General features: G+C 34.5%; 1 protein-coding gene across 2 annotated transcripts in view; it reads left to right on the top strand.

Moving 5' to 3' along the window:
• LOC136040215 (TBC1 domain family member 13-like) overlaps positions 1-17,497 on the top strand; it is a 120,385-nt gene that overhangs the window by 62,744 nt on the left and 40,144 nt on the right. For both annotated transcript variants that reach the window (XM_065724410.1, XM_065724411.1), the window contains exons 4-6: positions 5,560-5,685; positions 7,134-7,284; positions 8,953-9,106. In XM_065724410.1, coding sequence (XP_065580482.1) covers positions 5,560-5,685; positions 7,134-7,284; positions 8,953-9,106 — 431 coding nt within the window. The remainder of the gene's footprint in view (positions 1-5,559; positions 5,686-7,133; positions 7,285-8,952; positions 9,107-17,497) is intronic.

Genomic DNA, 17,497 nt, shown 5'->3' with positions numbered 1-17,497 from the left:
TACTTTTAAAACATTAGTATAATATTAAATACTTTCTAAAACATTGATTCCGCTTTGCACAAAAAATTTAAATATATAAATATAAATAGATAAAAAACACTACTTCTAAAAACACTATAAAACCACTAGAAAACACACATTGGTGAGCTGGAGGCTGATTGGACCACCCTCTCACCAACTGTTGAGCCTGTTCCAGGCCGACACGCCGTCTATACTCTGCACATATGTTTAGATCTAAAGGAAGGTAGTGACCGTGTGTTAGTACTCTCATACTGTCTGCGCGCAAGTAAACTTTATCCGATATGGTGGATATGGCATTTTTCTCTACTCAAGCTATATATTTTCTATATTTTAAAGAGCGAATGGCCATGACCTTCGCTTTTGGAACTAAATTATTTTCTACACAGTTGCTATAAACACTAATATTGAATTTGTTTTATAGTGTCAAGGCACCCCCTTGCCGACTTTTCTGATATCCTCATTGTGTGTTTGCGCACAGTACACCTTCAGACCTGCATGGACACCTTTCGATATCAAGTTTCACGAAAATTTTTTGCCCCTCACGAAAATTTTCATTCCCTTAAGCGTTATAGGATATTTCCCCTTTAACCAATTAGAATCGACTTTAAGAAACTCTGCCCCCTCCCCGCCACTATTAACTGCCAAATTGTCCATATATGTCTTACTAACACCCCGATTTGGCCATAAATTCAGCATCCCCAAATCCCTCTTCTTACTGGGAGCGCTTTTCAATACTAGAATATACTATTTTTACAAGCATGAAGGTTGCAGTTATTTCCTGATAGGAATGTCTTTTTAGCTATTTCTCGCTTAGAACCAAGGGGCCTTCTCTTATCCCTTTTCTTAGAGGTAACAATAAAACAATAGAATCTAGTATCTTAAAAAATCTTAGTTTCAATACACTACTAATAGCTAAAAGCATGGTGAAAATTCCATTTCCTCAGGGATCGAGGGGCTCCTCAAAACTATCGAAAACGTTCCTATAGCAAACTAAAAGGAAGGTGTTACTTTTAAAGGTGAGGGATAGCATCAATATTCTTAATAGTTTTCAGAAAAATGTAGTTTTTACCGAAATGCCCTTCAAAGAGTGGCTTGTCTTTAGAACCAACTGGATCCTGCTTATTTCTCCAATTGCTTGTCTGAATATAAATATACATTAGTTTTTTAGCCCTAATAAATATCAGTAAATTTACTCTTACATTAAGATCAATAGCTTACATGCGGAGGCCCGCATGCAATGGGACACATCATGGCCTTATTTGTTGGGCATAGAAGACCCCGCAGCTTGAGTTTCATGGGGCTTGGGGGGGGGTGAAGATGATATATCATGGCCTTGTATGTTGGGCATAGAAGTCCCCGCAGCTTAAGTGTCATGGGGCCTGGGGGCCGAAGGGGTAGCATCATGCCCTTGTATGGCTGACTTATAATGGCCGGAAACTCTATTTCGCATGGGAATCGGTGATATTGAAGGGTCTGCAGTAGGGGTTACAGCTTCGTTTGCCCCTGCCTTTTTCACGTGTGAGGGACATCGCTCCGAATTTTTTAATCTGTGTTTTCCAGGAAATGAAAAACTACATCTTCTGTAGTGAGAAACATAACTGGCCCCTATTGCCCCTACCCTTTCTATATCAATGTTAGAAAACCATAGTTCTCGCGGCCCACGAGAATAAAAAAACAAGTGTTTTAGAAGAAAGTAAAGAACTCAATCTACCTAGGTATTTTTATTCCTCAATTAAATTTTTTTTCTTTTATTCTTGTCATACTGTAGCTATAAACCCTTTATAGAGGTGAGTTCAAATGTAGTATTTAAACGCACGCTCTCCCTTCCTTATCACTGACTGAAAAGTTGCTAAACTAAAATTTAAGAGAAATATGCTAGAGGAAAAAGAAAGATAATCACTAAACTTCAGAGTTACAACTAGCGGAGGAGCGGGCTCTCAAATAATTCGATATTATTGTCGAAAAAGGACGCTTTTTGCTATATTTTAGTATAATGACAGAATATTATCTGCTGCTTTCGTTTAATGCCTAATAAAATATATTTACAATTCTCTTAGGGTGAAATTTTCCAGATAAGAGCAGCTGGTATATATAAGCTAATCTTTTTCAGTAATTGTTTCATGGTATGGATGGTACATGTCCTAAGGTAATTATTTGCGATCTGATGACTGCATTAATTTAGCAGAAAAGGGGATGCGTCCCCTCCTATGTAATGGCAGCTGCTCGGTAGAAAATACAGCTTTGCAACATTAAGGGTTTAACCAAGCTTATGCCGTTTTTAACAACATGCTTGAAATCGCTTTTAATGATTTGCGTGAAAATAAGCTTAATTTATGGTTTTGAGAATCTTGCAATAGCAGGAAGGAGGTTTTTATGGCACTTCGTATTTATCAAGTGGCAAATAGCGATCACAATTTCTGTCGGACTGTCCCAGTTTTGCTAGTTTGGGCGCTTCCAGATAAGCTAGGACGATGAAATTCGGCACACATATCAGGGACCAGACCAAAATAAATTAGAAATAGTCGTTTTCCCGATTGGATCTTCTGGGGGAGGGAGTAGGCGGACGGTTAACTTCGAAAATTTTGAAAAATGAGGTATGTTTAACTTATGAACAGGTTATTGGATCTTAATGAAATTTAATATTTAGAAATGTATTGTGTCTCAAAGCTCTTATTTTAAATCCCAACCAGATCCAGTCTTATTGGGGGGGGGTCGGAGGGGGAGACCTGAAATCTTGGAAAATGCTTAGAGTGGAGAGATCGGGATGAAACTTGGTGACCAAAATAAGCACGAGTCCTAGATACGTGATTGACCTAACCGGGACGGATCTGCTTTACTTGGGGAAGTTGGGAGGAGGTGGCTATTGCGCAAAATTTAGAAAAAATGAGGCATTTTTAATTTACGAACGAGTGATCGGATCTTAATTAAATTTTAGATTTAGAAGCACCTCGTTACCCAGACCTCTTGTTTTAAATCCTGATAGGATCCAGCGTTATTGGGGGGCGTTGGGGGGACCGGAAATCTTGGAAAACGCTTAGAGTTGAGAGATCGGGATGAAACTTGGCGGGAAAATTAATCACCTGTCCTAGATACGTTATTGAAATAACCTGATCGGATTCGCTCTCTTTGGGAGAGTTGGGGAAGGGGTACCTAATTCGGTAATTCGGAAAAATTTAAAAAAATGAGGTATTTTTAACTTACGAACGGGTGATTGGATCTTAATGAAATATAAAATTTCCTAAAGGGACCTCCGGTCTCAGAGCTCTTATTTTAAACCTTGACTGGATCCGTTGACATTGAGGGAGTTGGAGAAGGAAACTGGAAATCGTGGAAAACACTGAGAGTGGAGAGATCATGATAATACTTGGTGGGTAGAATAAGCACACGTTCTAGATACGTGATTGACATAATCAGACCGGATTGGCTTTCTTTGGGGGAGAAGGAGGGGGGGGGGGGGGTAATTCGGAAAAATTGGAAAAAATCATGTTTTTTTTAACTTACGAACGAGTTATCAGATTACGAAGAGATAAGAACGGGTGATGAGATCTTATTGTAATTTGATATTTAGAAGAATACCTTGTCTCAGAGCTTTTATTTTAAATCCCAACTGGATCCGGTGACATTGGGGGGATTTGGAGGGGGAAACCGGAAATCCTGGAAAGCGTTTAGAGGGCAGAGATCGGTATGAAACTTGGTGGGAAGAATAAGCACATGTTCTAGATACGTTATCGACATAACCGGACCGGATCCACTCTCTTTTGAGGAGTTGGGGGGGATTTACTAGTTTGGGCACTTTCAGATAAGCTAGGATGATGAGAGTTGGCAGGCGTATCAGGGACCAGGCTAGATTAAATTACAAGCAGTCTCTTCCTGTTTTCGACCATCTGGGGTGGGGGGGCAACGAACAAGATAGCTGAGAAGAATTTTATTTGTCGATAAGACAAATGATTGTTCTTGTTAAGTATGATTTGTGGTCTTGGGGTATGATTCTCGCTGAGGGTACGAGAGGTCTCAGGTTCGAATCTCAGACCGCCCCAGTTTTTACTTGAAGAAAATCTGAAACTAGATACCTGATCATTATAGCGATCGCTGAAAGTTGGCAGGCATATCAGGGACCCGACCAGATTAAATTAGGAATAGTCGCTTCCCCGGTTTGACCATCTGGGGGGGGGGGGGGTAGAAGGACGGTTAATTTGGAAAGATTAGAAAAAATGAGGTATTTTTAACCTACGGACGGTTTATCAGGTCTTAATGAAGTTTTGTATTTAGAAGGACCTAGTGTCTTGGAGCTCTTATTTTAAATCCCGACCAGATCTGGTAACATTGGGGGGAGCTAGAGGGGAAACCGGAAATCATGGAAAAGGTGTAGATTGGAGAGATGGTAATGAAATTTAGTGGGAAAAAACTCTCGGCTCGTCACAAGTGCCATATGAGCTCTCGGCTCTTGTATAGAGTTTCAGTTGCTATTGAGATGGTCGCTCCTTACTTACAGTTCTTTACCATAAACAGTGTGATAAACAAGTCTTATTTACCGTGCTGAATGACCCTGAGGAAGCATGTGATCGTTTTCTCAAAGAACAACTGGCCAAAGCTATTTTATAAATTAGAGACCCATCCAAAGCAATAGTCCTAGCAATACTACATAAGAAATCAAAGATAGCAGCATCCCACAGAAGAAAGAGCGTCTCATTAAGGATTGCTGGTTGTGATTGTATATGTAGGTTTTTGTAGGGGATGATGTTCATCCATACATGTTTCAAACTTCGGACTTGTTGTTAGTGTGTTTATTTCTTTTAATAAAGCCCTCTTTGCTTATTCTTCAAAAAAATACCCGCCATAAAAATTGATAGACAAATTCTGGAGTATCAAGTTTTGACAGTATCTTTTTGGAATCACTACACCTAAGAGTAACTTGGGGACGACACGTGATGCAAGTTTGAAAAAAAAAAATGTCTGCTTTAATTTTTATAAGAGATTTGATGACACAGATTGGGGAAAGTCATCAAAGATTCTTTTGGAATTCTCTGCTGTTATATAAGACCTACAAAGGAGGACAAGGTAGTAGCTTACGAAAACTGTTATAAATTTATGTGGAGGAGGCTTCTCGGGGAGAAGGAATTTCCTTTCTCTGAAATAGCAGCAACCTGCTAGCGGTAAGCTTAATCTTTTTATGTAGCTTTTATTTTTTAAATTGTTATTTTGTTATTTTTCAGTGTATTAATTGAATTAATACACTATTATTTATTACTTATATTCTTATTATTTTAGACATAATTTAACGTTTTTTAATCATTTTATTTATAATTACTTATTATTATGTATTGTTATGTATTCAATAGTATTTACCATTATATGTATTTTATTATATTTTTTTATTGCTCCAATTTTATGTGTATCGGGTATTATATTGTATGTATATTCATTATTTCATATATTTGACATGATATATATCATTATCACGTATTTATTACATCTTTAGTATTTGTACATATCATTATGTTATATAATATAATTATAATATTATCCCTTTTTGGCTAGGTATACCCGATGAAATGGGCCTCAGACCTTTGGCTTGGAGACTCTTACTGGGTTACTTACCGCCTGCTAAGTCAGAATGGTCAGAGATATTGCTTGAAAAAAGGACATCTTATGTTCACTTTGTAAGTAAGTGAATATATGTAACATATCTTTGAAACTAGATTACAAGTCATAAATATGATAACCTTATCAGAGGCTTATACGTGGGAGAATCTTTCCATGGAGGAATTTATTATGAGGGAAGAGAATTTCCATGAAGAGGGCGTATGATCTTCTAGCATTATTTAAAACAAAACAATGGGAAAATAATTAATTTTTATTCACCTGCAAGTAATGATTAGCATCAAAACTTAAAATGAACATAAAATATTACGTATACAAGGGTTTTCGTCTCCTCCACAATACCTTGCTATTTGCGCTAAAGTATTTTTAGTAATTTCAACTATTTATTCTACGGCCTTTGTGATTCAGGGGTCGTTCTTAAAGATTTAGGTTAAAATTCAAGCTTTAGTGTAGAGATCGAGGTATTGACGAGGGGGCAAACCCTCTCATATTCGTAATAAAAATACAACTTTATTTTATATAATAAAAATACACAAATGTAGAAGTTTGTTACATAAGTTAATTCGTAAGATATGTATGTTTATTACTAACAAAAACGTTCATATAAAAAATAAAACAATCTAGTTGCATTTTTAAGTAACCAAAAATGGGAGGTCAACTAGGACTCCTTCCCCACCTCTGTTTTTAATCAAAATCGTCCGATCAAAACTATCAGAAAATCACTTTACAAAAAAAGAATTGACAAACAAATTTCGTTTTAATTATTCATGTGCGGTGAGCCAAAATCTAAACATGCATTAATTCAAAAATGTTCAGAAATTAAATAAAAAAACAAGTTTTTTAACTGCAAGTAAGGAGCGACATTAAAACTTAAAACGAACAGAAATTATTCCGTATATGAAAGGGGCTGTCCCTTCTGCAACGCCTCGCTCTTTACACTGAAGGTTTTGATTGTTTTAAAAAGTAGAGTTGTGACAGAGTCAAACTTTAGCGTAAAATGTGAGTCGTTGCAGACGGGATAGCCCCTTTCATATATGGAATAATTTTTGTTCGTTTTAAGTTTTAATGTCGCCCCTTACTTGCAGTTAAAAAACTTGTTTTTTTTTATTATTTAATCATGTGTAAGAGCAATATTTGATTCGTACTTGCTAATATATGTCACAAACAATTACCAGAAAATTTGCTTAGTGATCGCAGAAAATGGGGCAATTGCATTATTTTAGGCACAAATGCATAATTTTCAATCTCTCTTTCTCCTACTGCCTTGCCATTGGTGGTCAAAGGGTGGAGAAGACACACAACTTTTTTCGGGTTTGTGTAGCGAGATTTATAAAGAAACATGCCGAAATGTTCACATAGGTGGTTTGCCATCTGCTCTCTCCCCAACTGACCCCTTGTCATTGCTAATGCGAAGCAGGTTCAACTCGCCTTGTAAAAATTTGTGTGACTAGAAGATCTTTGATGCTCTTCATTAACTGTTTCAAACCAATAAATGACGGATATATTTTCAGATGATTTTGTAGTGAGTCCTGGGCTCAATGCTGAAGAGGCCACCCACTCCTCGCTATTGATCGATCATCCATTAAACTTGAATCCAAGAAGTCAATGGCAAGCTTACTTCAAGGATAATGAAGTTCTTTTGCAAATTGACAAAGATGTCAGGTAGTATGTTACTTAGAAGATGAGACTTGTCAATTAAATGTGAGCTGCGTGAGAAAAATAAATATGTTTTAAAGTTTTCTTTACACAGTGGAAAAAAACTAAAGTTACTTAAAAAATTGTATGATTTAAACAATTTACTTTAAGATTTTACTTTTTTCTACAAAATCTATATAAATTATTTACTGGTGTTTCATATTTTTTTACATTTATTTTAAAAAAGAATTCTATTGAGCAATTTGTCTAACTCATATTAAAATCGCACAATGGCCTCTTAATAAAGTAGTTAATTAGACTGAACCTAATTGATTAATTAATTCAATAAGTCGAATTAATTGAATCAATCAACCGAATTAATTAAATGAATATAATAAATTCAGTTCGTTTGCTAAACAATTAATTAATTTATTAAGTTGTCAATTAATCAACCCGTTAACGCTGCGTTATGCTGTTGAAGTACCGTAGGAGCAATTTTGTCGTAAATCGAGAAGTTTTGTAGTGCAAAGCAACAATTTTGCCCGAAAAAGGGTCAAAATGCTATTTAATGAAACCCACTAACGTTAAAATACTATAGGAATTTTTTTTGTGTATGTGTGTGTGTGTGGGGGGGGGGGGGGGTAGCGGTACAAGAAAAACATAAAAAAAAAATTATTTGCATTTTTTTTTACGTCTTTATGTGCCAGACAAACATTTTGGGGAGAGGAGGATCGGTAAACATCTAACCTTCCTGTATACGGCCTTGGGTGAAATAAATTTTGAGCTTCATTTAGATGATTTTATTCGTTTTGAGGCTTCTTAAAATTGTGTATGGTGATATACAGTTATACGCCAGAATTGGAGTGGAGGATAAGTTGATTCTTGTGGGGGTGGTAGAGGGACAGCCCTTATCCTGGATTTTGGTAGGGTGTTTTTGGTGAGGGAGGTTGTAAAAACTGGGGGAATTGAGTCATTAAGCTAGTGTATATGAATGTTTAATGTTTTGAAGAGCCGAACAAGCATTTCGGGGATGGGGTCTAAACTGCTAACCTCCTTGGATAAGGCCTTGTATTGGGGTGGCTAAAATTTCAATAAAAGCTCTCTAGTTCCAAATCTTCTGACTCTCACTGGGCGTTCAGATAAATATAAACAGAGAGGAGGGGAGTAATGTTTCTCTCATGTTTTTTCGCTAAAAAAAAGAAAAGGGAAGAAAAAAGTGTAGAAAAATAAAAAGAGATCACTGTTGAAAAAAAAATCGTTCATAAAAGAAAAGTTCATATGCTAGAGGGAGTGGTACAACTCCTTCAAAGAGTCATAAATCATTGAATAAAATGGTTTCATACATTATATTATGATTGCATATTATATTTATGAGCGGTCATATATTTATTGTATTGTCTTAGAACCAATATAGGGCATGTCATACAGTTTTGTTCAAAACTGACTTTTGAAAAGTTTCATGGTAGGATTTGAAAAATTAAAGCCCACTAAGTACATTTTTCCTAAATGGTCTGTTTCGCACCTAGGTTTTCATTTAAGAGTTTCTAAATTTAAACTCTGTGAAATAGAAACTATTATTGCTGCTATTGCTATGAATAACAGCTTATTGCAGTACCAAACCACTTGAGGCCAGTACAGCTGTTTACTTTTTATGTAAAACGAAGTATTTTAAAACAGTTTCCATTTTTATTTTAGGCGTTTATACCCAGCCATTTCTTTCTTCCAAAGAGCAACCGAGTTTCCGAACGTGAATGTGGTAAATGGCTCTATTTCAAAGCTTCACTATCGCGTTCAAAGTAGTGGGCTTACTTCGTCGAGCCTTCATAACAAAGGAATGGGAGTCCAAAAGGTAGCTTTCATTTCGAATGAAATAGGTTATATTTCATTTTTGATTGGAATAAATATTTTCTGAGACCATTCTGGCCAAATGTGACGAAATGAGAAACTTTGGAAATGAGAAATTTGACTTCTATTTCTTGCGTAACGCAATGAATGTAATTCATATTGCATTCATTTCATTGAAATAAATAAAACTATGGAATGTAAAACAAATGCCATGATTTATTTCTACCAAAACAGTGTTCGGTTGAAATTTTTTTTTCACAACTATTTTGTCGATTGAAATCATCTATTCACTGAAATAAAATAATTTTTCTGGTCAGTCAATCTGTTGTAGTAGCCTTTAGATAAACAGTTCAAGCGTTTTTTTTTGTTTTTTTTTTATCGAAAAAACTTTCTAAAGTCTACTTGAAATCTTCAACTACTACTATCACTACTAACAGCTCACTACAGTATTAAGTCACTTCAAGCCAACACAGGTATGCACACTCCTCCTCCATCCCACTCTATTCAAAGCCTCTTTTTTACACCCTCTCAAGAAGTTCCTATTTCTCTTAAACTTTTTGTTTCAACATCCTCCCATCCCATTTTGGGACGACCTGTATTTCGTTTTACCCAAGAAAGTTGGCCCACAAGAACGATCTTTGGGGATCTATCATCCTTCGTCTGAAGAGCGTGTCCTAGCCATCTCAACCTTTCTATCACCATGGCTTTAAAAAGCGAAATTGAAATACATTTTTCGTACAGCATTCTTTTGAGATGTGGTCAGTCAGTTGGGTACCCAAAACAATCCGTAGGCAATTTCTCGGGTAAACATCTGGCAAATCCTTCTCTATTTTTTTTAATGGTCACGCTTCTGAACTATGCTTGATCCCTGTCTATTACTACAGCTTCCAATGTTATAATCTTAGTTGGCAGACTTATATTCCTATCTTCAAACTTTTTTTCATCTGTGAAAAACACCCTTGTCATTGTCTATTCTATCTAAGATGTTGACTGCGCCCACAGTCTTTTACTAATCATACCACCTGGGTGGAAGCTGTTCACTTAATTGATCTTGACGCTACCCAATATCACCTCTTCACTTACATCTACTCCTAGTCCTAGTGACTTAGTCCTGAACTCGCAAAACATCTAAAATTCATTCACTTCGTTAACGTTACATCTAGGAGGCTTAAATAATCAGCATAACCTAATTTTAGTTGAGTTTTAACAGCCCAATTTCTTCTTCTCCCATTGCCTTTGCTCTTCTCCTAAGAACAAATCCATAAAATGATCTTTTTAAATGGAAATAGTTACACAATCCTGCATAACTCTTGATTTTGCTACTAACTTCATTTCCGACCTTAACCACTGCAATTTTGTTATTGTACATATCACTAATCACTTTAATATATTTATCTGGTATACTATACAGGGATAGAATCTTCGTTAAAGCTCTTCTATAATAATCCGTCATCATTGCCCCTATTGCATATAATGCTGAAAAAATATATGACACTATTTGTCACAAAATTGCACTACATGTCTTAGAAAAAAAATACTAAAATATTAAGGAAATATTAAAATATTAAGAAAAAATATTAATTTTTCCTTATTTGAGTAAACTCACACAAAAAGAAAGGAAAAAAGGCGACTATGTTACCTATTTTTTGCTATGAAGTGCATAACTTATACTACATGTAGTGCAATTATGTCACAAAATTGCACTACATGTCATAGAAAAAAAAACGATGATTAATTTTTCCTTATTTCAGTAAACTCACACAAAAAGAAAGGAAAAAAGGCGACTATGTTACCTATTTTTTGCTATGAATTTTGCTCTGCAAAATGGCAGAAGATTCTTAAAGTAGGAAGACTGGCAAAAATGAAATTTGATTCTTTAAATTGGTTAGATGGAAATGTAAACAACCATATAAGTCTTAACAAAAACAGGAAAACCTTGGAATTTAATATTTAATGAAAAAGACCTTTATATGCCGCAATGAAGTCTTAGTACTTGGTGGGTGCCAAGTTAACATTAAAAATTAATTATAAAATATATCGTTTAGGAGATCTAGAAAGTTTTGCTCTTCTAGTTGTTGTAGCAAAAGACATACACTCCCATTAATTAGCGGTGAACTAGGTAAAAAAATTGCTTGAAAGAGTAAAATTTTATAAAAACAAAACAGTAACGACTCACCTACGAGGATATCTTTTAGTAAAGACTAACTAGCTTATTGTTGTTATATTTATCACCTTTATCGCTTCAGCTTCACTCACATTTTAAAAGAATCCTTATTGCTTAATTTATATTAGGTAAAGTATAAATATTTAATTCAATGTCTTACTTTAAAGACCATGAAAAACTCCCAAAAATTGAAACTTGAACCACTCCTTGAAGCATCACCCAATGAATTACTCTGTTTGGAGCCTCTCTTTCATATACGATGAGCAATTAGACTAATTTAAATTGCTTAAACAGGAGATACTGTTTTAATGTACACTTCTTTGATTGCAAAAAATAAAATATGAATATATTAAAGACATGTCTTCCTTTAATCATTATTTGTATTTTGCTGCAATGTCTTTACGAACGAAAAGTGTTTTTTAATTTACTGAATTAGTTTCTGCTTATTGTTTTTCATTGTTCTGCTAGACAATAATGGTGTAAATTTGCATACAACTTCACTCTTTAGTATTTTGTATCAACCTAAAGACCAATCGTATAATATTTTAATAGTCCTAGGAGGAGAAAAGTGGCAAACTTTTTTTATTTTGATGCCCTTCGTACTTAAAATTTGGATTTCATAGGGAATAGGCTAATTCTGCTCTCAATGCACTCTATACTGGCCCATTAGTATACATCGTATGATAAGAATGATAATAAGGATTTGTAGAAAATATATCCAGGAAATTGGCTGGCCTACTATGATGCAGTCATTGGTATACCAGTTTTAATAGCTGGCAATCCTGCTATTGAACTATATTCAAAACTTAAAGCGGTAATATCAAGTAGATATACCACTAAAATTAGAACATTTCCCTAAAAGACGAACTGCTTTATTCAGCATTTTCTGGAATGTTCAATAATTAGTAGGAAAGTTAGTACGTACACCCATGAGAAGGTTGGATAAATGTACCATAAACAATCTTTACCACAAGAAGTATTCTTTCACGCATTTTTCGCACCACATTTTCAATAGGTATGGTATGTTGTATATTTTGTGAAAAGTGGACCAGCTTATAGACAGAATTTGTAATTACTTTGATTGTACTGTTGACTTTCCGCTTAAATATTCAGTTTATGCGTGTTGTCTACGTCATTAAGATGTTGTTTTTCTTTTGAGTTTTTGTAATTTTTTCATTTCCCTGCTTTATACTTTCATTCATTTTTCTGTTTTATGCTTTCATTTAGTTTTGTTTATGCTTTCATTCATTTTTCTGTTTTATGCTTTCATTTTTTCTGTTTTAAACTTTCACTCATTTTTCTGTTTTATGCTTTCATTTTTCGGTTTTATACTTTCATTTATTTTTCTGCTTATAGTGTCTTTCATTTTTCTATTTTATACTCTCGTAAGTGCATTCGTGTTTTGTTTAGAGGGTTTAAATGCGTTATTGTTGTTTTTATTATTAGAAACCAGCAAGGTCGGCTTAAAAAGTCATGAGAATGTTAGTGTAGATTTCTTGCTGCCTTAGACAATATAATTTCACAGAGGTTATTTCAATTGAAGCCGGGATAAAGATATTCCAATTTCCAGGAACTTGATTTGTAGTATTATAACCAAAATGAAAATTTTTTGTTTATCAAAAGTCACTACATCAGTTGGCATGTGTATCCGGTTCATGTGCAAGTTCGGGTTATTCGGGATTTCATCCGAGACTAAAAATCGTTCGTTTTAGGGACCACAGTCACTAAAATCACTTTTTTTCGCTTTTTGGGGCTTTCAAGATAGATTTATTTCTGAAAAATTTCTATCACAAACTATGATGGGCCAAGATTGTAATTTCTATAAACACAGTTACAGAGTTAATAGACACAGACAATACAAAAAAAAACGAGCCAATATAACAGGACATATAAGTAAAAAAGGAAATTTGTTTAAATATCAAGCAAGTTATAAAAATAAAAAAAAAGCTACAAAGAAAACGCGCAAATTCAAAAAGGAAAAAACCCAGTGAAAACTCAAGTTTGAAATTTAGTCTCGTGACTAAAAAATACGAAGTACAATTTGTTTCAGAAAAGAGAGAGAGCTAGACTGTAAAAATAAAGCTCAAAATTTGTGAAACAAATATGAAACAAGTGGAAGGTGTACTAACGCCCAGGATGAAAGCTATATTGTATCTTTCCTTTGAGTTTTTTTTTTTTTGGTCTAAAGAGGAAGTTTCTTGTTGAAGCGGTTGGAACTGTGTCCAAATGCTTTCGTCTCATATAATACAAGTAACAAATTCAGTTTGGGAGTCAGTCAAAACAACAATTTTCTAAGATTTTTATATCATTTGGAAAGTTCTCGATTACTTTTGTCCAAATCCTGTCGTCCAAATGACAAAAGTAATTGTTCTATTTCGAAAGTCAACTAAAACGACAATTTTCCATGATTTTTCTTTTGTCTGTTTCAAAATTGCGGAGTTTTATTGGCATTTTCACATTTTGTCAGTATTGCCACATAGATCCTTGAAAATAAATAAACAAAACTTATTAGGTTAAATACACAGGTTGAGCGTTTTGTTTTTAAGTGTCACTTTAGTCTACCCGTCGATCGTAATCAAATGGACCACTTATTGACCGTTCATATTGGCGTTTTTCTGTATAATTGCGTCAGAGGTAAGCGCGCTTCGCTTCTTTTCTAAGTGTGTTCACACAAGTTAATAAAGGTCATTCTCATGGCAAAAGGTCAATGAACAAAATCTATGTTAATAATTTGGTTACGTCTAGGTCTGGGTTTTTTCTTATTTTTAGAAAGGCTAAGCTATTGAGTTCTTTAAATGAGAATATTAATATTAGTGATTTAAGTAAATTATAAGGCCGTCGAAGAATGAATTGTTTTCTCAATATTATTTTAATGATTAATGTAATAGGATGCATAGTTGATAGATGAAATTAGTATTAAATCATTAACCGTAGTGATTTATTTTAATTGGGGTGTATTAAGGAAGGAGTTGTGCGTGGAGCGTTAAGTGAGTGGTAGCAAGGTATATGATGTTGTAGTTGTGTTTTTCAACCCCTTCTGCGGTTTATATTATGTTAGGTTTGGTTCATCCTTAAAGTACCAAGAATGGTAAAAATAAAAAGTAATTATTTGAATTGCTTAAGTGGAAACTTAAACAACCATATATGTCTTAAAGGCATATTCCCGAGTTATTTCCCAAAGATCACCAGCCCGGTACCAAAAGCCCATTTTTAGTGAGTACCAGTATACTACAGTAGGTTTATTTCTTTTTTTCTAGCCTGCCGTCCGCTTGGATCTCTGTTATATTACTGTATAGAAAAGAGTGTTAACAATTAAAATTAACATTTCAATTTTTAATGAAAGATATCTTCATATGCAGGTATGCAGTTCTTAGTAGTAGTGGGCATTAAATTCAAAACAGAAGAAAAGAACAAGGGTGAAAAATAAGCTGAAACTACGACACCAAACACATTAAGACGGTTCAGATTTTATTTGAGGGTGTGCATATCTTTAGGAATCAGCATTTTGCTAAAATTCGATTTTTTTAAGAAATATGTCGCCAAATTTTACTAATTACTTTTGATTTTTTTTTTTTTCACGGTCGAACGTAGAAACACAGACAAATATGGGAAACTAGACTAAAAAGTCATGATTTTAAAACAACCATAGGAAAAAGTGTAAAAGGTTGTGATTTTTAATAAAAATAGACGTAAGATTGATTGAAAGGATACATGATACTTTTAGTCTAATGTCCATGGAACTTTAAAATTTAACCTTGTAAAAGAACATAGATCCTCCAGAGCCATCTATGGTGCATAAAGTATTGTTAATTGTTGATGTTTTTGTTATTATGTCTTTTTTGTAGAGTCTGGCAGCAAGCCAGTTACCCAAGCTTGGAGCAGCGGGGATCCGATCCTCTGTCCCATCTTACCAAGAAGAGATCAATCCTGCGCTACCAAAGGATTAAGATTTAACCTATCTACCTTAAAATTAAATTTTATTATATATTAAGCTGGTAGCATAAGGACTAGGGAAGGTGACCTACGTGCATTATTGGTGGCACAGATTATTTAGCATATACACTTCAATGCTTTTTTTCTATCTGTTTCTAAACTAAACGATTTTCTTGCAGCTTATTAAGCAAATAATCAATTAGAGTAACTAAACGATTATTTCAAAAGACTCTGGTATTTAATTGATGTTCCACATTACAATTTAACCTTACTCTATCAAACAGTTCGTGGTAACGAACTGTAGTAAGGAGCGATCCGGCTCAATAGTAACCAAAACTCTAAAAAATTGAATTTTGATATAAATAGCTACATCAAAAGAATCGCATTTTAATGCTGATTTTAAATATATAAGTTTCATCAAGTTTAGTCTTAGCCATCAAAAGTTACGAGCCTGAGAAAATTTGCCTTATTTAGGAAAATAGGGGGAAACACCCACTAAAAGTAGTAGGATCTTAACGAAAAGGACACCATCAGATTCAGCGTATCAGAGAACCCTACTGTAGAAGTTTCAAGCTCCTATCTACAAAAATGTGGAATTTTGCATTTTTTGCCAGAAGACAAATCACGGGTGCGTGTTTATTTGTTTGTTTTTTTTTTTTCCCAGGGGTCATCGTATCGACCAAGTGGTCCTAGAATGTCGCAAGAGGGCTCATTCTAACGGAAATGAAAAGTTCTAGTGCCCTTTTTAAGTGACCAAAAAAATTGGAGGGCATCTAGGCCCTCTCCCACGCTCATTTTTTTCCCAAAGTCAACGGATCAAAATTTTGAGATAGCCATTTTGTTTGGCATAGTCGAAAATCTTAATAACTATGTTTTTGGGGATGACTTACTCCCCCACAGTCCCTGGGGGAGGGGTTGCAAGTTACAAACTTCAACCAGTGTTTACATATAATAATGGTTATTGGGAAGTGTACAGACGTTTTCAGGGGGATTTTTTTGGTTTTGGGGGTAGGGTTGAGGGAGGGGGCTATGTGGGAGGATCTTTCCTTGGAGAAATATGCCATGGGGGAAAAAATTAAATGAAAAGGGCGCAGGATTTTCTAGCATTACTATAAAAAAAAACAATGAAAAAATAAACATGAAAACGTTTTTTCAAATGAAAGTAAGGAATAGCATTGAAATTTAAAACAAACAGATATTATTACGCATATGAAGGGTTCTAAAAATACTTTAGCATAAATAGCGATGTATTTAGGAGGAGATAAATACCTCGCTCTTTATGCTAAAATATTTTTAGTGATTTCAACTATTTATTCTACGGCCTATTTGATTCAGGGGTCATTCTTAAAGAATTGGAACAAAACCTACGATTTAGTGTAAAGAGCGAGGTATTAACGAGGGTACAAACCCCCTCGTACACATAATAAAAATATAAGAATATAAAAGTTTGTTACGTAAGTTAATTCTTAAGTTACGTATATTTTTTACTAATAAAAACGTTCGTTGAATATTAAAAGTTCTAGTAGCCTTTTTAAGTAACCGAAAAATTGGAGGGCAGCTAGGCCTCCTTCCCCACCCCTTATTTCTCAAAATCGTCTGATCAAAACTAAGAGAAAGCCATTTAGCCAAAAAAAAATTAATATACTAATTTCATTTCAATAATTTATGTGCGGAGAGCCAAAATCAAACATGCATTAATTCAAAAACGTTCAGAAATTAAATAAAAAAAACTAGTTTTTTTAACTAAAGTAAGGAGCGACATTAAAACTTAAAACGAACAGAAATTAATCCGTATATGAAATGGGTTGTCCCCTCCGCAGTCCCACACTCTTTACGCTAAAGTTTTTAGTTGTTTTAAAAAGTAGAATTGTGGCAAAGAGTCAAACTTTAGCGTAAAGAGCGTGGGACTGCGGAGGGGACAACACATTTCATATACGGAGTAATTTCTGTTCGTTTTAAGTTTTAATGTCGCTCCTTACTTTCAGTTAAAAAAACTAGTTTTTTTATTTAATCTTATATAAAGCTATTTTGTGATGATGTTAATCGTAAGCATAAGGACCAGGGAACCCTGAAAAGTTTCACAATTCGCCAACACTAAGAACTTGCTTAGTCTTAGGAGCTGCGTATCCTTTAAGATACTCATGTTTTTGACCCATCCCCCAGAGACTGTTTTTTGCAATGGATTCAAAGCCTTTTGATTTAATAATTGAAAAAAATTACCAAATCTAGACAGTTATCAAACTCTCAAGTGCCATTTTTTTCAAAAACAATGGGGGGGGGATAATTTGATAGGAGTAA

The sequence above is a fragment of the Artemia franciscana genome, chromosome 20 (assembly GCF_032884065.1).
Source record: "Artemia franciscana chromosome 20, ASM3288406v1, whole genome shotgun sequence".
In the NCBI taxonomy this organism is placed as follows: Eukaryota; Metazoa; Arthropoda; class Branchiopoda; order Anostraca; family Artemiidae; genus Artemia; species Artemia franciscana.
This window is presented reverse-complemented; position numbering and strand designations above follow the sequence as displayed.